This window comes from Cupressus sempervirens, chromosome 8, assembly GCF_028749045.1.
Source record: "Cupressus sempervirens isolate cs-2001-9-10 chromosome 8, ASM2874904v1, whole genome shotgun sequence".
Lineage (NCBI taxonomy): Eukaryota > Viridiplantae > Streptophyta > Pinopsida > Cupressales > Cupressaceae > Cupressus > Cupressus sempervirens.
In genome coordinates, this window is record NC_143125.1 from 673,120,244 (window position 1) to 673,143,809 (window position 23,566).

At 33.7% G+C, this 23,566-nt stretch overlaps 1 protein-coding gene across 1 annotated transcript; it reads left to right on the forward strand.

Annotated features, from left to right (window-relative positions):
• Positions 1-2,313: 2,313 nt before the first annotated feature.
• Positions 2,314-3,968, forward strand: LOC149544248 (BAHD acyltransferase DCR-like). Its single transcript, XM_089796377.1, has 2 exons — positions 2,314-2,772; positions 2,909-3,968. The coding sequence occupies exons 1-2, from the start codon at positions 2,356-2,358 to the stop codon at positions 3,776-3,778; spliced, it is 1,287 nt and encodes a 428-aa protein (XP_089652503.1). The 5' UTR covers positions 2,314-2,355; the 3' UTR covers positions 3,779-3,968.
• Positions 3,969-23,566: the final 19,598 nt, after the last annotated feature.

Below are 23,566 nucleotides of genomic sequence, written 5' to 3' on the forward strand. Positions count from 1 at the left end.
ATTGTATTTGTATAATTAAATTTCAAAACTATCTATTATAAATTTAATCATATCGAAATAAATTAATCCTTTTATTTTTAGTCTAGATGTTATTCAATGAATGTGGATAATTAAGCATCGTTTTAGCTATCTGGGTTTGTGTCATTTAAAAGCATCTTATTACATCTACTTGCATAATTATGGGTAGATGTTAATGTCTTTTCTACTTTATCATAAAAATCACACTTCATATTCTATTGATTACATATCTTAAGATAGAATCTCACTTCTCAAATTAATAAGACACATCAAAATTTATAATCACTAAATTTCAACTAGAGTTAGATTATTAGATTTCAACTAGAATTAGGATAAAATTAAAAACATTAAAACAATTATGTTTATAGGTTTATGTTTTAACGAGGCATATAGTAGTAAGAAACATAATTGAATTAGGATAAAGGTAAAATTGAGATAATTCAAATTAAATAAAAATAAAAATAAATTAAACATTATTTTTTACTTCTAAATATATATATTTGATTTAAAAAATTAAATAGATTTTAATACATGTATCATTTCTATTTATTGTTATAAAAGATTTATAAGCAGAAAATGAATTTTTAAACTTAAGAAAATAATAAGATAAATAATTATAAATTAAGAAAAAATAAATATATTTTAAAAATCTATTGTAAATTTGAAAAATAAATTTTTTTATAGTATGCAATTTATTCTAATATATAATGTTTTATCCATTTAAACAACATATATTTTTAAAATAACATGTATTTTAAAAAAAAAATGAGAACATTACCCATACATATAATAGCTTAGTACTTTTTAGTATAAATTTAGTTTTCATTTAATAAATTTATTTATTTAGATCAATCGAAGCCTTCGAATATGTATAATTAATAATAAAATAAATATAGCAAAGTACCTCTATTTAAGCAGGCATTGGTAGGAAAGAATGAAGAAGAAAACCTCCAGCTTTATTCGGGACCTGAGTCCTTTATTATTACAAAATAAAAGGGGCATTACCCAGTTTATACTCTTAATAATAATTACAATTGATCAGACATGAGTCCTAATCTATAGAGGACTAATCTGAATTGTACAAGCTAATTATTCTTTTGTGCCAAGAGATTCCCTCTAGCCAAAGAAATAAATTTTCTAAGCATTACTTCTTCATAAAGACTAATTGATCTGCTAAATCAATGGATTGCTCAAAGGAAAGGTTAGAACTCATAAAGACAAAATCATATGGACATCCTTGATAAGCTATTACCATACATTGTAACCCTATAAAATAGAGAAATATGTACCTGTTCAAATTTGATTAGAAATGGACATTCTTTTGATATATTTTAATGTGATTAAAATCCTTTTTGATCCGAGCATTTAATAAATTTATTATAGTATATAAAATATTTGAATTAATAAAATTAATGAAAATATTATATAATATTTTTATAATAATAATATATATTATAGTATTTCTTAAAAGATTGTATAATATAAGTATATGTAATATTTTTAAATAAATAGATTTTTATTTATTTTTAAAATATAATATTAAAAATCTTAAAAATATCAACGTATCATGTTTATAAATCACATTATTAAAAATATAACTCTTAAAAATTATCTTGTTTTACAATTTATCAAATCTGTGGTCCATAATAATCTTATCTAACTAGGCAAGTATATTGATTTTATAATTAAATTTAAAAATGATATAGTTGAATAAAATTTAAAAATATCACCAAACATTAGGGATGATGCTAGGTTTTCTTTCCGTGATTCTTTCTATTGACCTAATTGAATCAGAGTAATAAATTTTATAGTGGCTAGCCACTTTTGTCTTAAAAAAAAAAGGATGATGCTGGGTTTTCTTTCCGTGATTCTTTCTATTGACCTAGTTGAATCAGATTAATAAATTTTATAGTGGCTAGCCACTTTTGTCTTAAAAAAAAAAAGAAAGAAAGAAATATGCTGCTGCATGAAATGTATAAATATAATATTGCCGGACATAAAAGAATTTGTCTGTCCATGTTATGTACATCTGAATCCAACTAGGAGTAGTCTTACAACTGTAATCTCAACATTTCCCCTTCCGTTAAGCAATGTAGATGATAATGTACGCTTACAACGTTACTTGCACGTTCTGTTTTGCTTCGCCTGGGCCCTGTCATTTCCAAGCACATGTCATCTCCATCGGACAAAGCAAATACTTGTAAATGCAGCACTGACTTCAATTAAATATGTTATGCTTGCTGCAACTGAATAATAGATGCCTCGGCCGGTTATTAAAGACATCTTAGATTGCCTCTATTTCATCTCATTTCTGCGTTCTGACTAAGTGAGAGCGAAATGGTTCATGTTGAAAAAAAGCGCACTGTATTTCCCGCCGCTCCATCCCAATCTCAACACATTAAGTTGTCCCGCTTCGATTTACAAACGCTGTTCGCCGAATACATTCAAAAAGCTCTCCTCTACCAAACCCCTGCGGACCTCTTCTCCTCTCAACTAGAGCGTCTTGCTGAAACCCTGTCTCAACTACTGGTAAAATTTTATCCTTTGGCCGGTCGGCTAACAACAAATCCTGTGGATGGCGAGATTTACATCTTCTGCAACGATTCTGGCGTAGATTTCATCGAAGCCACGGCAGAAGAGCTCAGCATTGCAGATCTTATCACACCAGAAGTTACGGCGGCTGGGGAACAACTGTTCCCCCTCAACGGGGCCGTCAATTTTGAAGGCCATCGCCTCCCCTTGCTCGGAATCCAGGTAAACTGTTAAAATATTTATATTTTCCAGTAGGAATGGTAAGAATTTAGTGCAAATTAGGAATGTGATGAAAATGCTTGCATTTTTTTGAAAGGTGTTAGGGTTCCGTATTTAATGGTTGAGATGGAATTTGCAGGTAACGCGGCTGAAAGATGGCGTTGCGGTATGTTTCGCGATAAACCACGCCGTAGCCGATGGGACTGCCGTCATGGATTTCTTGAAATCGTGGTCTCATCTCTCCAGAAGAAATGCAAATGGGAACGAAATTTCCGTTAACCCAGTCTTCGACCGTCGTTTGCTACGCACTGGCGGGTTTCTAAATGCATTTACACTGGCCCTTATTCCCGGCGGGCACGTCCAACAGCCTCCACTGCGGGTAAAGATGTTCCATTTCAGCGCCCACATGACCAGCCGCCTAAAAGAGCGGGCTAACCAGGATTCGTCGCTTCACATATCTTCTTTCCAAGCGCTGTGTGCACACGTGTGGCGGGCAGTCACGCGGGCGCGTCGATTGGGCCCACACGAGCCGACGAAATGTCATGTATCTGTCAACTGTCGGGTGCGGCTTGTTCCTCCGCTTCCCAACTCTTACTTTGGCAATGTTTTTCAGAATATACGGACGACCGCCGCGTGTGGGGAGCTTCTCAGTTTGCCTCTTTCGTTCTCGGCTGGCTTGTTGAAGGGCATTATTGCAGGTCATACGAACGAGGTGATTAGGGAAAGGATTGATAAGTGGCGTATGAAGCCGCTCGTGTTGGAAAAGAATTGTTTGCTGATTGCAGGTTCCACGCAGTTTGAGTCGTATGAGACTGATTTTGGGTGGGGACGACCAGTGGCGTTTAGGAGCGGACCGGCAAGTCTCTTCGATGGAAAGGTGACTGTTAATCCCGGTCGAGAGGGCGGAGGAAGCGTAGAATTAGAGCTTTGCCTTCCTCCCTCTGTCATGGCTGTCTTGGAAAGTGACCCCGAATTTATTAGCCTGCCGGTCATTCAATCCTTGATGTAATGCTATGTAATGAGCTTATTTTGAATGCATGTTCTAAGGATCCGTTCATTACAAGATTGGAATATGCTAAATCTATTTAGATGCTAGCGCATATAAACAAGGGAGGCAAGGCTCAAGTTCCTGCTTATGAAGGTGTATAATGAGTCATGTATATATATGTATTAATTGATATACATTTTTTGTTTTCAAATTATCATAGTCATTGAATGCTTATGAAGGTGTATAATAAATGTTGTTGTTGTGGAAGTTAGTAATTTTGGAATTTTTTGTTTAAATGAATTAGCAAGGTGAGTTTACAATTATCGGGATAATCTAAATCAAATCTTTATCATAAGTTAGGCAATGAGCATTTAGACATTAATGTTGAGCTGCGAAGAATATGACACATATAGTTTCAAAAGAATGTTATTATAACTACCAAATACAAATAAATTATGTTTAATAATAGATGTTAAAGTTATATTTGTAAATATTATATAGATCTCTAAATTATATCTATATAGATTAATATAAATTCTACTTATTACTATTTATTTTATAAAATAAATTATTAATTGTCATACAAATTATTTATTTAATTTTTTTATTAATTATGCCGAGAGGCGTTCTATATAGCCACAGCACGGCAGTTACAATGTCAATAATTACGCCGAGAGGCGTTCTATACAGCCATAGCACGGCAGTTACAATGTCAATAAAAAAGAAAATGCCAGCTGTGGGCTGCGGAGTAAGGCAGCAAGACCGCCTGTCAGCGGCAGTTACTGCCGCCCCTGACATGCATGTCAGAGGTGGCAGTAACTGCCGCTGACATGCAGTCTTGCTGCCACATAAAACAACGCCACATGGGGTGGCGGGGGTGATGGCCTGTCACCCCATTTTATTTTATTTTTTAATATTTTTTTTTCAACGAAATAGATAATGTGGTGGGTTAATGTATTTTTTTTTAAATATTTTTTTTTTGAAAAAAACAGATAACAACATGTAGACACACTTTTTTTTTAATTTCGTTGTGTAATATTGTCTTATTGGCATTTTTTAGTAATTAATTTGAATTTTGTAGAGGAGTGGAGGAGTGGAGATGTGGAATTTGAAGAGTTCCTTTACTGGAAATTGAATAGTTTTTTCGTGGGAGATGAAGAGTTTTTTCTCTGATTATAAAACACTCATATCCTCTCATTTTTGCTCTTCATTCATAGAAGAACATATTTGCAGAAGACAGGGTTTAAGTAAAGCTTTCATTGCTCTTGAGAGGTAGAGCAAACTTTTTTGGGAAGAAGAAAGGGAGATACATCATTTAGAAAAGCATTTTACATTTGAAGATCAACAAGGAGATCCAAAAAGCAAAGTAAGCTTCTTGTTAAATTTTTTTTCCCTATTAAGTTTTATTTTGCATTTTGATTATTATCTCCATTTAGAATAGTAGTTACACTATTTACATTTAGTTGTAATTTATTTGTTATATGACATTTCTTAATTTTTACATTGTTCTATACAAAATTACATTTGCATGTTTCATGTATTATTGTTTTTCATATTTTTCAATGTATTTTTTAGATTAATCTTGTATTTATTTTCCATAATATTTCATATGGATGGCAATGCCACCATATCAATATATTTTATTTTTTTAAAAAGTGATTAATATTTGAAAAGTGGATGGCAATGCCGCCATTTTTCAAATATTTTATTAAAATGCCAATTTATTTATTTTTAAATATAAAAACTTAATTTTATAATTTTAATTTTGTTACTTGAAAATTAGAGTAGCCATATATTTTATTTTAATTTATGCTTATTTTTTTCATGCAATTTTTAAATAATAAATATTAACTTTTAGGCATCAATCTTTAAATAATGGAAGGCAATGCCGCCATTTTTTAAATATTATAATATTTTAAATAAAGATTGGGATTTAACTTTAACTCATTCACTGCATAGCCCTTACTGTCATAAGGGAAACACATCATGTATGGATGCAAATTTATTGTGGCAATAGATCTTTCAATGTTCTTGGCATTTGATGTAGTATCACAACTATAATATCTAATGCCGATAGGAAAAGGTATTTCATCTATCCTCCTGCTCCTACAAAGTTTATTGATTTGACTAATCTGCCTGCACATTTCAATTAAGACCAGTTTATCATCAACAAATCTAGGTAGCATCAGCGGACACCCATCATAGGGAGCTAACTTGATATAAGTAAACTTAAGAAATTTTATGAAAACACTTCCATATTTTTGTACTTTTGTTGCTTCTTTCGGTGAAATTCTGAGTCCAATGTTCCCTTGAATTTCTCTTACAGTTAGCATTGTGAATGCATGATTCACTCTTCTAAAATGGTGTAGGCTATTATCATACTGGATTTGAAGAAGATGATTATAAATGATGGTCATATCATCATAAATACCCTACCGGTTAAGTCCTGGCCAACTTTTGGTGCTTGCAATAGCATAGAAAAGATATGAAGTCATATAAAAGTAGTCATTTTCTTGAGGTCCCATGAGTTGTCTATGCAGTGAGTCGTTGATAATTTCAACCCAATCAATATGTTGTTTTCCTTCACAGATCATGTTGATAAACAGGAACATCCAACCTTCAAACTCATGCAAATCCCGAAGACCAACAATCCTACTTAATAGGGTCACCATGTTTGCCATATCTTCTGTTAATAGCGACCTATGAATGGATTTGCCTAATTGAGATTTCCCTTTTCTTGGTTGCGAGAACCATGACTTGGCAATGGTGTTTAGACATTGAGTTTAATTTGCAATAAAATACTCTTTGGCAGTTCTTAGATTGATTCTAGTAAATTACATCTGGGTAGGCAATCGAAAAACACTAGCAATAGAGGTAGGATCTAGATAGACAATTACTTATTGTTCAATTAAATAACTTCTCTAGTATTCAGATGATAAGCATTCACACACTCCAATACCAATTCTGGGCACTGTGCTGAAATGGGATGTCCGCCTACTCAAGCTAAGCCACTTTCTAATATCTTTTTGGCTAATGGGGTCCTTTCTTCATTCAAAAGAGATGACTAGAAGTCTTGAAGGAAGACACTTCCTAAAATGGTATCACCAATATTTGAAGCATACTTCTTAAAATAGGAGCATAATTCGGCCTCTGATACTTGTACTTCATGATTGATTATCAATCTTTCTTTATCAAATATGCTAGATGCCTTCAACCTCGCACCACACTCTTTATTTCCAGCTTCAAAGTAACAAACTAATTATTCAAACATCCACAAGAATTTGATTATGCTTGGACTATAATTTATTCACAAATCTACATGACGTTAATGATGCTCCACCCTATATGTAGATTGTCGATGGTCAAAGAAGGTAAGGGTGCTGATTTGAATTTGAATTTCCTAAAGAGTGAAGCTTTCAGAGCTACAAGTCGGGAATGAGTATTTCATTTTGTCAAACACTTCACTATCACTCTATATGTTATGTTCATTTTCATCACCTTTTTTTAATTTTGACATTATGTCAAACAAGTCGGGGGCGATCTCACTCATTACTTGTGTTTCTCATCACATATCCATGAATTTTGAAAATGAGCCATGAGATTCCTCTTTGATTCAAGAAAATCATTATCTTGTATCAATCAGATTCTTTTTCTAATGTTTATTTTAGCATTCTTACTTCTTCAAATATCCAGGCTGGTTATAGCCAATAATCTCCATGTAGATTGTAGATTACCTACGCAAGCTTGCTAGAAAGACCATCATGTAAAAGCAGTTATAATTCATGCCACTCAAATTCTCAGCAAGACTAAACCTATGTCACGACACTATCGTGCAAGTTCACATGACATAAATGTGAGTTGATAAAATGGCACTCCTCTGTATAGGCTGCAACTCTTTGAAAAGTTGAACTTTGTTCAGGGTAATATACGATAATGAATATTATATTATCATGGCCGTATTTTCTATAGTGTTGGAAAGTGATATATGTATTGCTATTTGAGCTGTATTAATGGTTCAACTTCTTAGCATGGAAGGTTTGTCTCTAACCTCCATAGCAATGTATGTGTATAACTTCACTTTCTTAGAGAAACTCTCCTACAACCCCATGTATCCTTGCATCCTGCATAGATGCTACTCCAAAAAGCCTTGCTATGAGCTGTATTAATAGTTTACATTCTTAGTGTGAGGCTGGGTAATACATTGCAGGTTTACCTTTGTGACTATTCAAGTGTAGATGTCCCTTGCGTACGCAGGCATGAAGGAGAGGAATATTATGTCAAACAACTCCCACACATTGTGGCCCCTACTATATTTATGCTCAAAGGTACTCTCACAGATTTATCTCTATAGTTCAAGCTAAACATCGGCAATATTTATTCAAATTTCCTTACATGTCGTACCTGTGACTGCTCTTAGTCAAAAATTGTGCCTCTCAAGCTCGCTTCATTGACTTCCTTTGATTCTTTCTATGCATTTATTTGTAAAAAAGCCCTATTGCATCAAATTCATTGGTCTCTTCACAGTAGGGCATCAGTAGATTTGCCTCCATTGAGAAGATGAAATATGGATTCATCAAATGCACATCCAACGGGAAAGTATCACAGAAAATAGCTCATTGAGGTTCAGGTCCAAAATTGGATGGCTTAGCACCTTTCTCAAATAATGAATGAGTCCGGTTAAATGAAAGTCAACCTTTATTGGAATAAATTTTTCGAATGGCTTCTACTTTTCTAAAACTTTAATGGCTTTCATCTTCTCATCAGGCAGGTCCTTCTCTTTGTTTTATTTCAAGCCATTTACATATCTGACTTCTCATAGAGGAACTTTAACCAAGTTAATAACTGCCTCATGGGGGTTAAGAAAAGTGTGTTTTTGGAGAGGTTAATTAACCTACTCCAAAATGCGTGTTTTTGAAAATTATCATTAACCTATTTGAGAGGTTAATTAACCTACTGCAAAATGTGCGATTTTAACGTTATCATTAACCTTTTTGAGAGGTTAATGGTTAATGATAAACTTGAAAACATGTATTTTGGGTCTCTCCATTAACCTGCAATAATTTGGGGCTTGGAAGTCAAATTTTAAAAATTTCAAGTGCTACGCGGAGCTAGGAATGAGTCAGAGACATGAAGATTTAGAAACTCACAAAGATTAGGAGATAAAATGACCAATTTAAAGCTTAAAACAAGGCAAGTTTCAAAAATTAACCGTTACTTATAAAATTGAAACAGTTTTATAACTGGGCAACAACTGGCTCTAACTAGCGACAAGGATTGACAAGGATGAAGGTTGAATCCAAAATGAATAAAATAGTGCCTTATCCATTGGGCTATAAAATAGAGTCATCTGAGGGACCAATTTACAAAAGAGGGAATGAACACCAAAAATAGGACAACAGAAAGAAAAACTAAAGCAACACAAACTCCTAACTAGACTATATACAAGGCAGGTTTCCCTACCTTCAATGACTTAAGTTATAATCATGCAAATCCATTCACTAGCTGGGGAAAATAAATACCATGGTCTACCAACATGTGACAATTCTTAAGCTTCCATGGATTCAAGTATAAGTGTGCTCCTTGAATTCTAACTCTAAAATTCCTAGCACGCTCGACATCTCTAGATGAAAGAACATATCCAAATAACCAGGCTTCCTAAAAAATCTTAGACTTCAAAATCAACTCTAGCTCTTGTGGCATAGCATTGATAACTTCATTTTCAAAGAGTTGAAGTATAAGATTATCAGGTTTCAGAATGCATCCCTAATCTTCTCCTCTACTTGGAAAACCCTCTAGTTGAATTTTTACTAATTGATCATCATGAAGTCTTGAACTCATTTCTGACACTAGATACTCTTGATTTTCCATGGGCATGGTCATGCTTGAATCCTCTATAAAATTATTCCAACTAGGATGCACATCCACGTTATATTGAATCTTCTCATGATCCATTTCTTCTTCCTTATCTTCCAAAAGATCATCTTGAATTTTTAGGCACTTTTGAGTTACATGGATACCATCTTCAACAATTTCGGCCATAACTTCATTTTTTATCCCATTAATATTAAAATTTCCCATCTGAAGGGTCTTTTGATGGTTAAGACAAGAAGATACCAAACTTTGTATTGGATTGCCTTCATACAATCTATGACATGAAGCAATCTCTAGAGTTACAACCATTGAACCTTGTCCTTGAACACTTATTTGAGAAGTATCACTATAAATGCCTTCATCTAGAAACAAAGGATTAAAGTAAACACTTTCTCCATAGAGGAAATTACCTTCCAAAGTTTTTGAGCACAAACTTGGGATAAAAACATCATTAGAGTTGCCTTCATTAGATTCTTCCATGAGATCACCTGCTAACTCATTACTCATTTGATCATCATTATTCTCCTCATAAAATCTCTTAAACATGGAATCTCCTATTTGATGAGAAGGCTCAAAAAGAGGATTTCTTTGTCCTTCGAATGATCCATAGGATTTTAATTCCACTTCCATTGGATTAGAGGAACTTGTTTCCATATTCATACAAATTTGATTTTCAATATGTTCAATGACATTTATGTCCTTATGAATCATTAATCTTTCTCCAAGAAATCTTTCATGGAATGTGAAAGGTTGACATTCTTGTTGCATGCATGATAAGGAATGAAGGCTAGATGATTCATCTTCTTCTCCTTGAAGCTGATTTTTAGCTTTTTCATCAACCAATCTTTTAATCACAATTTCATCAATATCATCAAATGTAAAGGTCTCCATTTGCTCAAGGAAATTAGTTATTTGTAGAAGTTCATTGGTGCTTTTATCTCCATCAATGGTAGTGGTTTCAGATTGTGCCATAACATCTGAAGTATGAATATCGTCAATAGCTTCATCATCTTGAATGATCATCAAAGGATGATTGGGAATATTTTCTCCACATAGGAAGTCATCATCTGAAGCATCGAGGCACCAAGTAGGAATAAAAGCAGTATGAAATTCACCTTGATCCACATTTTCCTCATCTTCAATCATTTGTTGTGTAGTTTCTTGAGATTTTGATATTTCTCTTTCTTTCTCATTAGGATTGAGATGATTGAATAATTTCTCCTGGATTTTGAAATCTTCACAGTCATGTTTTGATACATTTGTAAACCCTTCTTCTCCTATAGACTCTCTTCCTCGACTATCTCCTTCATTACACATAGGATCCCCATCTTCTTTCATGCATGAAGATTTAGATGAATCCTTTCTAACATTTGGATCAAGAGATGTTCTACTGCCAATAAAATAATTCTTGCACAGGTCTTCTTTCTCAAGTTCTTGTAGCATTGGAAGTAAAGAAGGATGTACTTTGTTAGGATCCAAGCGTGCATTACCATAGAAGCTTTTTAAAAATTCAACCTGATTGGGATCAAAGGAAGTATGACTTTGATGAGCAATAGGTGCAAGCACGGGGACACCTTTTTGACCACCACTATCCATCTTCGATTGACAAGAAACACTTTTCTTATCAAGTTCTTCCTTATGCTCACATGTGGAAGTTCCTTCTGAAAATGATTTGGGTCTATGAGAGAAAAATTGATTATCTTTACCATCATCTTCATTGATCTTTTGCAAAGTTCGGAGCAAAGATGGATGAATCACTCCTAGGTCAAGTTTCTGTCCACCATAGAAACTTTTCAAGAAGCTTGTCTGCTTAGGATCAATCTGATTTTGCTAAGATATGGGTGCATGAGAGACATTTTTAGTATTCCTCATTGCCAATTTAGATGAAACACATTTTTCAGAAAAGCCTTCTTTATCTTTATATGCTGAATCTTTTTCCAAAAAGAATTCTTGATCATGAAAAAGAAAACCATAATCCTTTTCATCCTCTTCTTCAATCTTTTGAAAAACTTAAAGTAAGTGGGGATGAACCATTTTACGATCTAGCCTCTTGCTGCCATAGAAATTCCTCAAGAATTCAACTTGCAGAGGCTCATCAGGAATCTATTTCTTGGGATATGAAAAGTATTCATCATCACTATCGCTATCACTATCACTTTCAACTTTTCCCTTGTACCAAACCATGATTCTAAATTGCCGCCTTCAAATGGAGTCGTCAATAATCAATCTTTAAAATAGAGTCGCCAACCTTCATTCTAGGGAAGGTACCTTTTGTCAACCATGTTATTGATTATTATTCACTTGGTTTTGGATGTGACCAAGATTTTGCCTGTTTCTCCTTGGGATAACTACTATTCGTTCAACGATTACAATGTTGTGACCAATAGGAGCTCTTTGCAAGATTTTCTTGAACTCTTCTTCTTCTTCAAGAACTTGATTCACCAGATGGTATTGTTGAGCACTTCGTCTACACCTCTAGGCTAGAGTGTTGAAATCTAGAATAATATCCTTCTGGGTGTCTTTGAAGCCAAGGTTGGGTGGAGAACTACAAGCACATTCTCATGTGACAATACCATGTTATTTCATCAAAGGCAACTGATTAATCTTTCTCGTTTAGTCTCCCCAACAGAGTCACCAAAAATCTATTTTGGAGGTGGTTATTAACCACGAAGAGGTAGTTATTAACCTCTATGTCTATATAAGGACTTCTGTTGGCTTTGTAAAAGGACTTTTTGGTTTTAAAGAGAAGGGAACACTATGCTAAAATTTTGATCTAAAGATAAATTTTGGAAAGTATGTACACTTTTTATCTATAAAATCAAAAAATCTCTATTATATTCTTGGTGCAAGGAAATGAAATGAGATGTGCTTTGCGTTTCTTATTCTAAAATCAAAATTGTTATCTGCTGTAGTAGACATTCTCATGGTATTGTGTGAGTGTTTATGAATAACAAATGTGTTTGGTAATACTGGTTGCTTTCAAGCGTAGTTCTTGATCACCTTTCTTATCGTTCTTGTTTACCCAAGAAGGTTGTGAGGACCTGTTGGTGCATTCGTGCTGAACGGCTTTCTCTTGATCTTTGAAGTTTTAGATTTTTTATTTGAAAACCCTTTAAAAATCATATCATACAAGGGAGCTGCCCCTTCAAATGCAGAGGAAGGCAACATAACAAGGGCCTATCCAATTGTTGTGAACAATTTACCACATACTCCATTGGACAAATTCTATTGTGACAGATCTGTTTACCAACAAGTTTTTAGTTTTTTTCGCTTCCATTTTTTACAACCTTTAATTTCTTTTCCAACATTTTATCTTCATTCTTTGCATAGATATCATTGTGTCAAGGAAAGTCAATTTATACTTCCAATCAATCTTGGACTAAATAACTTACTTATTGAATATTCTTCCTATTTTATTTAAAAAATGCTGATCACAAATAAATTAAGCCATTTACTGCATTTTGGAAGCTAAATGGTTCGCATGTATTCCTCGATATTGATTAGTATTTTCTAAATGACAGTAATAGGAAAGGCAAATTAACATAGGACAGATAAGTCAAAACAATTACTTTCAATCTCAAATGGCTTAACATTGTGCTATTTTTAACATGGGCATTAGACTATTTTCAACCAGTCTGCAAGAAGTTTCATATTTTATTTTCCAAAAACTGAAAATAAACAAATGCAGACGTTGGGCAGATGGTGAAAGTAGTTTCGCCACTCACTGCAATAAGAAATGCAGGTGGTGGTCAGATCTGTGAAAGAATTCGATTTTAACCTCAATCAGTTTGATGTTCTGCCATTACTTAATTACTTGTTCATTCAACTACTTTTAACCTCTCGGCAAGTAGTTTCAGATTAGTTGCAGACAATCCATCGGCAACTTCCTCTTTTGGCAAGGTCTCTAAAACTCTCTGCTACTCCTCTAAGTCTCACGCTCTCCTACCCTTCCATCAACAATTTCACTTTTCTAGAAATATCTGTGACACATTGATATCTATGTACATCTAAATCCAACTACAAGAAGTAGTCTGTCCAACTGTAATCTCAACATTTTTCCTTCTTTTACGCTAGGGAAAATTGCAGTCTACTGTTTAAGCAATGTAGGTCACAAGGTACGCTCAGCGTGTGAACATCTTAGAAAATCACTTGCACATTATAACAGAGTGTTGAGTAGGATGCACATGTTACAGCACTACTTGCACATTATAGTAAAACTTCACCTTCTTTTTCAATTTCTATTTTCCTTTGTCTTTCATTTCCAAGCACATGCCATCCCCAACGGACAGTGCAAATGCAGGGCTGACTTCAATTAAATATATTAAAGATGCCTTGAAAGTGTATTAATGAAACTTCATGAGAGCGCTTTCATTTCATCTCATATCTGCGGGAGAGCAAAATGGTTCATGTTAATAAAAAGCGCACCGTATTTCCAGCCGCTCCATCCGACTCTCAATAGATTAAATTGTCCTCCTTAGATTTACAAATGCTGTTCGGCCAATACATTAAAAAGCCCTCCTTTATGACATCCCTGCCAACGACTTCTCCTCTTGTGTAGAACGTCTTGCTGAAGCTTTGTCTCAAATACTGGTAAAATTTTATCCCATCACAGAAGAGCTGAGCATTGCAGATTTCATCACACCAGAACTTACACCGGCTGTCCAACAACTGTTTCCCCTCAACGGGGCCGTCGATTGTGAAGGCCATCGCCTTCCATTGCTCGGAATCCAGGTAAATTATTCAATTTATATCGTCCCATTTGTTTAGGTGAGAATTCAGAGAAAATTACTCTGGCTGTAATGAAAATGGCTGCAAATTTTTCAAATTCGAAGTTTAAGTTCGTTTCTATATTTAGATCAAAACATTACTTATTAGTTTTATTTAAATAGTATTCAAATGGAAAAACTTATTTAATAATTATAAGTATTGATAAATACATATAAAATATTTTAAGTTTTTGAATTTAAAATTTAGAATTTGATTAAAAGATAAAATAATTATATATTAGATAATAAGATAAAGAAATGAGAAATACATCATCTTAATATAATATTACTAATTTTTATTTTTTTAAATTAATTTCTTTATATTTAATTATATTTACAGTTATTATATAATAATTAAATAGTTTATTCTAATAAATATATTAATAAACTTTCTAAAAAAATATTTTTTTTTAATATATTATAAAAAGTTAAAAAATTGTAAACTGCAATTATTGATACATTAGTAATAATTAATTCTTATAATAAACATGAAAAATATTATTAGTAAATTTAGTTTTCTCTCATCATATTGTAATCTTATCGTTGATAACTTCAAAAATATATTAACCATTATAATATTAAAATATAATATCATATAGGAAATATATTTATGGGGAATTTGAATGTGATATTTTCTATACAACTAAAGTATTAAATTTTGATGGGGGTTTTCTGTCCAATTTCTCCTTAAATGAATTCGAGCTAGGAGCTATTTAAGCCACATAGATTGAAGATGTCTCCTTACTCTCCTCCCTTTTTGATGGGTAATAAAAAAATTATATTAGCCTTTAACAATAGATAAAAAAGGAACACCCTCTTTCCTCTTTGAGATTATCAAGTCATGGGTTGTTGTTTCTTTGTCTAGATCCAATTACAAAGCCTTTACAGTTATATAGATTAGTCTAGTAGCCAACCCTTCTTAAACATATAGATATTCCTGTATTGTTTTTGAAGTATTAGATAGAAGCCAAAAGGACGTGGGGCTAACCCTAGAGTACAAAAATGCTAAAGATTGGCCAGAGGTTACCTCCCAATCATCTGATTGATACTAGTTTTATACTTCAAAAAATAAAAAAGTTCCAGAATAGAACTATCAATACCATCAGCGCTGCTACTGACCAACAAATAAAATAGAAAACCATTCCAATAGCAAGGAAACATATTATTGTTATCAGTTTAGTACTTAGACATATGTAGTTAGGCCATAGTAATGATTCTCACTTTTTGGTTAACTTTGACACTAAAATGGATATTTTTAAAACAAATTTCATTTTCAAATATGTATTACTAAAAAATAATAAAGAATTTGAAGATGATGTAAACTAGTGATTTTTAGCATTTTCTTTCTAGTTTCTAACGATATTTTTTATTTTAAAAAAAAAATCAATTGAAGTCCATTTTTCCATCTCCTTTTTTGAGAAGTGGTTTATATGAAAATCAACATTTTTAAAGAGTGATGAGTCATTTGATCAAGATGAGTTTTTTTTTAAAGATGATAATGACAAAATTGTTTCAAGGATAGAATAGTAATAGTAATGTCTAGCAATTTTAGTTGGTTTCATTCAATTTCATTAAAAAATATAGATTTTATTTAGTGGCAAAGTAACGATAATTTAGACATAGCTTATTTTTTATCAATATAATTTGATTTGCATTTATAAAAATTAAAATTTTCTTGATTTTATATAAAGGTAACATACATACCATTGATGGACATCTTTTTTATTTTTTTAAATTTCTCATTATCTATTTTTCCCAAAGCTTCAAATCAAGATTTGTGAAATGGCTAGACAACCTATATTTAATAAAACTAAAAATAAAACATCATGATTAACATAATATATACAAAAAATATAGTAATTAGAAATCTTATCTAGAGTACAATAATTTTCTATATTTAGTGTCAAAATATGGACCTATTTAGCCCTCGTTTAAGCCCTCAAAAGGGAAAAATTTCAATTTGGGACCTTTGAATGAAGGGTGCTTCAAGTTAAATCCTTGTAGAGGCTTTGAATGAAGGGGCTACATTCAAAGCCCCCTACAGGGTTATTTAGATGGACCCAGGCTAATGAAGCCCCCAGTTCTACTTTTCAGTTAGCTATTAGCCCTAGGGGGGTTTGAAAAAAGCTCCCTAGCCCACTTTTTGGCCACCTATTGGCCTCAGGGGATTTTATCGAAACCCTAAGGCTTTGTTCAAAGCCCCTCATGGTAGTTGGTTGAAGGGGCTTTGAATGAAGCCTAGGGCTTTGAACAAAGCCTAAAAGAGGATTCATTCAAAGAATAGGCTTTATTAAAATCCCCAAAAGATGTTTTTCCCACTTTTTATCTAATTTCTTTGTGATGAAAAGTGGGAACCATTATTATGGCCTTACTCATTATATACATAAAAAGTAAAACCCTGTAGGGCATCAAGTTTAGAGTGATTAACAACATAATGGAGAAAAGAAAAGAAACATAACAAGGGCTAGCTTCCCTCATTCTTTTTAGCTTCCTCATCCTTCTTCCCTGACTAGGCTTATCCCTGTTCACACCCACCCCTTCCTCTTTGACATTTTTTCTAGAAGCATCTTTAGCCAGTCTTCTGCCAGAAAGCCATAGATGGACTAGTATTCTAGTTCTCCTTGCCCAAGTGTTTCTCATCCTTATTCATCTATAAGAAATAAAGGGTAGTGGTAGAGGAATGCATAACTTTTATCTAGAATTCTGCCAAAGTGTCAATTTTTTTGTAGTTGCTAATGTGATTGTTTGCCATCTCCTTCATCGATGTCTCTAGCCTACCCAGTCAAACCTTGCTTTGGCTCTAGCCATGGCTATGCTTACCCTTTTTCCCCCACCTTTTGGAGTACCTTTCATGGGGGAGGTGATGTCCTCCCCCCAACTTAGTCAAGGATGGGGCAACATCGAGGGTATTAAAAATGTGAGAGGAACTAGAAGGGTTGGAGATAGGCATCTTCCCAATGTCTTGGTGAGGTCTCTTCTTCTTGGTGGGTTTTATGTCACTCTTATTAGACTCAGAGCTAAAAACCTATTGTGGGGACTTGAATTTCTCCAATTGGAGATGTTTGCTAGTTCTCCAAACATGCTTCTTGCTTGTCCTCATATCTATATCTGAATCAATGAGGCTAATTTTATCCTTGGGGGCTTTCTTGGGGTGTGATAGTAGCCAGTGGGTTGACCAAAAGTAGCACATTTAGGGAAAGGTGGTAGATATATAGTATATTCATGAAACCCTACTGAATGAGATAAAATATATATATTTTCTTCCATAGGATTCAAAAGAAGATATGGAAAGGAAATCGTATCCAGGTTTCTAAAATGGGTGAGAATAGGGACATTGTAATAATAAAGTACCTGAAAGAAATCCTTGAGGGTGATATATCTCATTATGGTATAGCAGATAACATCCTAGGACTTAGGAAGATCTTCTGTAGAAAGCCCACCATGTATTCAAACCAGTTCCTCATTAAAATTGAAGAACTTCTGCAGAGTGGTTTCATCATTCACTCTGGCCTACTTGCGCCAGTTCTTTCTTCCCAGGGAAAACCTGCCAACCTTAGCAATAAACTCCTCCATGATTTTGAAACCCATCCCATTGATGTTCACTTTTGTAATGCCCCGCTAGGGAACGCAAAAGAAATTAACCTGATGTTTCACTAAGTTTTTTAAACATTTTTTTCAATGATAAAGATAATAACAATCACATACATAAACACAGCCCATAAAATAGATTGCATCTCTTAAGGATACCATGATGTTGAATAACATTTATAAGTTTATTAATATTTAATCTAACACACAACCAAAATCCACATCATAGAATAATCACCAATACTAATCCAATTAAATAATATACAATTATATATGATGCCAGTTGGCATAACTAGAATGCATAATCATCCATTGCACAAATCATAAGGTATGAAAAGATCAAAGAATATACATCATCTCATAACATCTCTAACAAATAAAGTACAATATAATATAGTATAACCATCCAATACAAATACAAGATCATAAAGAAAAGAGTAACTACATAGGCACATCAAGCAATGACATCCAGGTGTTAGATCTCAATGGTATAAGAAAAATGCACTACCACCTGACTTAATGGAACCTGAGTGGCCCACTCCCACTGCACTGAGGAGATAATCTCAAGTGCCAAATGGATATCAATCCACATTTCATAACCAACATCTAGGTCAAGAATACACCTGAAAGAAAACTATCTCAAAGGGTACCAAGACACATAGGAAATCTACTATGTAAGTGGGCAACTATCATCGCATGAGAAAACTCTAAGGTTTCCCTAGTAGACTCTCTCAAATCTCAGCCCCTAGTGTCTCTATGAGGCACCAGTATCCTTTCGTACAACCAAGGCAAACTAAGGAAGCAAGGCCTAAACCAAGCATCCTCTCCACTCCCAATCACCTCAATCCTATACAAGAAAATAGAAAGCATCAAAGCTAAATGATCAAAGACTCAAAGGTTACACCAGAAAAGTCACACCATTCACCTCAGTTCTACACAAGAAATTGGAAAGCACCACAAACATCTAAACTGACTCATCATAGAAAATACTTGACGTGTCACTATGGTTGGGTATAAAAGATCATATACAAAACATCATCATGACATCACATGAAATCCCCCCAAAAAAAATTCCCTACCTCTAGTAGACATCCAAAATTGGTCAACACTCTAAGTCAACCCCAAACCCAACACAAAATAAATCATCTAGTTGACAATGTTGTTTCATAGTTTTTATTTTTTTTGAAAACATACAATTTTGATTTAACAGTAGGGTTTAAGCTTACATTTCATTATAAGTTTTTAGTCTAATAAACTTTACAAGTTTTTCCTTATACCTGAACCCCTTTTAATAAATCAATGATTATTTAATTAAATCAACTTTAGATTTAAAATAAATAATTCAAATATAATCTTATTGGTTTAACACAAAAAAAATATTTTCAAAAACTCATAATTTAATAAATAAAATATAATTAAATTCATCTTAACAAAATTAATTAATTTATATTAACTATTAAAATAATAATAATTTACTATTAATTAATAATCTTAATTTATTAATAATTTTTTTCTTTTTGATCAGTAAATGGCCAAAACCTTTTAATATATAAATTTAATAATAAAATAAGTATAGAAAAGTATCTCCATTCAATTGGGCACTGGTAGGAAAGAACGAAGAAGAAAACCTCCAATCTTGCCCATGACCTGAGTCCTTTATTATTACAAATTAAAAGGGGCATTCACTAGTTTATACTCTTGACAATAATTACAATAGGTTAGACATGAGTCCTAATCTACATAAGGCTGTTCTAAATCATTTGAACCAATTATTTTCCTGTACCATGAGATTCTCTCTAGCCAAAGAAATGAATTTTCTAAGCATCTCCTCTTTGCTGATTTTTTGTATCTCACAAACCTAACTAATCTGCTAAACCAATAGACTACTTAGAGGAAAAAGTTAGTACTCGTGATGACAATATCAATTAGACATCCCTGCTTAGATATTGCCATGCTTTGTAACCATGTTAAATAGAGAAATTTGTACCTAACCAAATTTGATTAGAAATACTCTTAGTTCTAACAATTTAATCTTGGCATTCTTTTGATGTGTTCTAATGTAATTGAATACCTCCTGAGACTTGAATTAATTTATTATACTAAGAACTATAGAATATTAATACTAGTCCATATCACATAGAAGCAACCATATAGAGAGCCATAGCCAAGGCGCAATAAACCTGATCTGATTGTGTGAGATAGATTAACTGATAGGGTTACTTGATTGTATGTTTAGAGTTTATTTAAATGCTAGTTTTTTTTTTTAATGTAGACTTAATCCAAGATTTTTAAGAATCTTATAAAGGTCATGGACCTAATTACTACCTCTAGTAGTGGTCTTCCCATCTTAAAAATTATCATTGCTACTGCTTTTTGGCTTAGCAGTCTACTTAATTTAACCCAATGGAGAAAGAGGAATTACAGATACATGTCATTCAATTCAACTAAATGTTACTATAAACTAAACTCTTTATCTTTATACTATTGATAAAGAACTCCACATTTATTTGATGCAATGAGAGAGTGCATAACCTCACAAGCATCCAAGATTGTAGGAGACAAAAAAAATTGAAAGAACAAGCCACAAATGTAATAACCATCTTTATCTATAAAATAGGATACATACAAGTAGAAAGGGCTAATATGAGAAGAACACCCTAAATGTAGCCTAATAAAGAGAGGGGAATCAGATAGAGAACTTAAACCCAAAACTATATACCTTCCATATTATGTATAATAAGTATAAAATGGAAGGAGAAAGAAGAGAATTCAAACAAAGGCCCTAGAATATGTAGGAAATGGGTAAACAAGCAACCATACTAGAATAAAATAGAGAACCATCATACCACCAAATTTAGAATAGAGGACACAAATAGGGGACACCTACACCCAACCTAATAGGAAACAAAAATGAGGATAAGACACCAACATAGCACCTGAGAACTTGCCTACTTCTAGTAGACCATGATGACTTTTGATATGTTTTTGGGCTTCTTTGGCTATAAATTAGGTGGGAATTTGAACTCAAACTTCTCCCTGCTAGACTTTATTGTGTTTGGAGTGTAAAAGTTCAAAGCCTCTATGTTAACTAGAACCACCCCATGATGGATGTAGGCTTTAAACATGTTGAGGTAGTTAATAAGCCATGCTTGCTCTCATCCTTGACAATCCCTCTCCATCAGAGGAGGAACTGTATGGTAGCCTCCATCGTTGGCCATTTCCGGTAGAAGGCCAAGTTCTCATGAATAACTAAAGAGGGGCAATGAAAAACTACATCCAAGTCAAGACTGCCTCGAGTGAGAGCCATATACTTTTTTGGGAGGGGAATGTGAAGCTTATCATCAATGCTTTTAACTACTTCTTCTAGCCCCTTTTTCCAAACTAGGTTGAAAATATTACAATAGAGCCTAATCAGGGGCCACAGCTTCACCTTGGCTTTGGCCAAATAGTTGATAAATGTCCTAATGATGTCACTATTTGTTTGTCGTGTGTATTTGTAGTTGAAAGCGCTTTCACCAATGACCTTGCTGACTACTATCCTCATCTTATCATCGACTGGCCTCAGAATTCTGCTCTATCTCTTTAGTTTAACATTGCCCCAAAAAGCCATGGTTATCACCTCCAAAATGTGAAAGAGACTGATGTTTGAGTCTATCTAAAAGTTAAGATTGATCACAATGCCAAAAAAGATAGCAACAGCTAGGGAATAAATAGAAAGGGAAAAAATAACCTAGAAAATCCTAGATGCTATGACATCATCTATGGATGACACCAGCTTGGGTAGAGGCATGAGAGAAACAAATGAAAAACTAATGATGAAATCCTATAGGGAGAAACAACAAAAAAAATCATGAGAAAAAAGGGTGACAAGCTAGACATGGATTCAAAGAGGGACCAATGATTATGCCCAAAATTAAAGCAAGGAAAGAAGAAGGATCACATAGAAGAAATAAAAAGAAGAGAAAAAGGCTTTAAAAAAGAACACAACCCTAAGAAATAAAGGGAGAATAAACTAAACTACCTCATTGATACCCTTAAAAGTTAGTAGGCTATATTATAAATGAGAGGAGGAGAGGAAAACCAAGACTAAGGTAAAATTACCTATCTCTAATTACTAGGTAGGTTTTTCCATTAGCCACCTCATTCGCCAATAAGTTTGCCTTCTTATTGCCTTTCTAATAGATGTGATTGATCTGAGTATCTTCAAACCTATCCAAAATATTAAGAACCTCTTCTAATTTTGAGTTCAAATCCCAGTTGAGTGTGGCTCTTTTCCTTACCGCATTTAATATGATCTAGGAGTCTCCTTCAATGATGATTTTGGGAAGTTCTAATTTTAAGCAGAGTTGAAGCCCTTCTTGCAAACCTTCAAGCTTAGTTAAGTTGTTAATGTTTGGATCAATAGATTTGGCCCTTTTAGCTACCCAATTGTCCAACTGATGCCTGTTGAGCTTGGGTTGCCTCTAGATGCTTTGTCAAAATTTAATTTCGACCAACCAATAGGAGGTGGTTTCCATCTATAGTTTCCCCTTGCCTCTTAATTCTTCTTTTTGTAGATGAGTGGAGGATTAATGAGGTTAGTCCATTTTTTCTTGATGAATCCATCCTAGCTTGAGAATGATCCTTCTTCTTTTTGGGTCATCCTAAGATGGGAGTTCAATGTTTCAACTATGCTTGCTTCTACCTTTTTGATAATCTCCTCTGGCTACATTTATTGATCCCTAAATAATCTTCTTTCCATACCTCCCACAAGAGAATGGATGGATAGATATTCCAGATGCTATTGTGTACACGTTTGTAGATATTGGTGGGCCAATTTTTGAGGAGATCAACTACGAAATTTGGAAGAGGGGCATACCAACCCAACATGTGTCTGAGCCACTCCCATCAGTGTTGGGTGTAGGGGCATCCATATAAGATGTGATTAGTTTCTTCGTTGTTTTGTCTACGTAAAACACATCTAGAGAGACCTTCATAACCCAATTTGTAGAATCTGTCCACTGTCAATATCTTGTATTGGTATGCCAACCACAAGAAGAGCCTAGCCTTTACCAGACATGATAGGTCCTAACATAGTTGAGTGGAAGTACCATTTCATCCCATTTTTAGGAGTTAATGAGGGATTTATAACGGCTTTTAACACTATACTTGCCATCTTTAGATTCAACCTACATTAGTCTATCTTCTCTCTCTAATTGCTTGATTTTCCTATTTTTGATGATATTTTTATATTTCTCTTTTGCTGAGGGTTCCAAGTCTAAATCATCCATAGATTTCCATACCTAGCTAGAAGTACCATTTGTTGTGATCTTAGTTTTATAGTCACTGATATTATGACCCCATTAAGTAATTAGCATCTCTTTGACTTCTACAGGGATCTCCAAGCTATTTATGCGAGGTAGCCCATCCCATGATTCTTCCTAGAATAAAGCTTCATCTCCTTTACTAGTATCCCAAGTCGGGTATTTACCGATGAGGGCTCTACACCTATCAATTCCAGCTCTCTGACCCTTGGGGAATAGAATTCATCCTAAATATTAAATAAGGTTCCATAGGATTAAGATACTTATAGTATATGATCTTA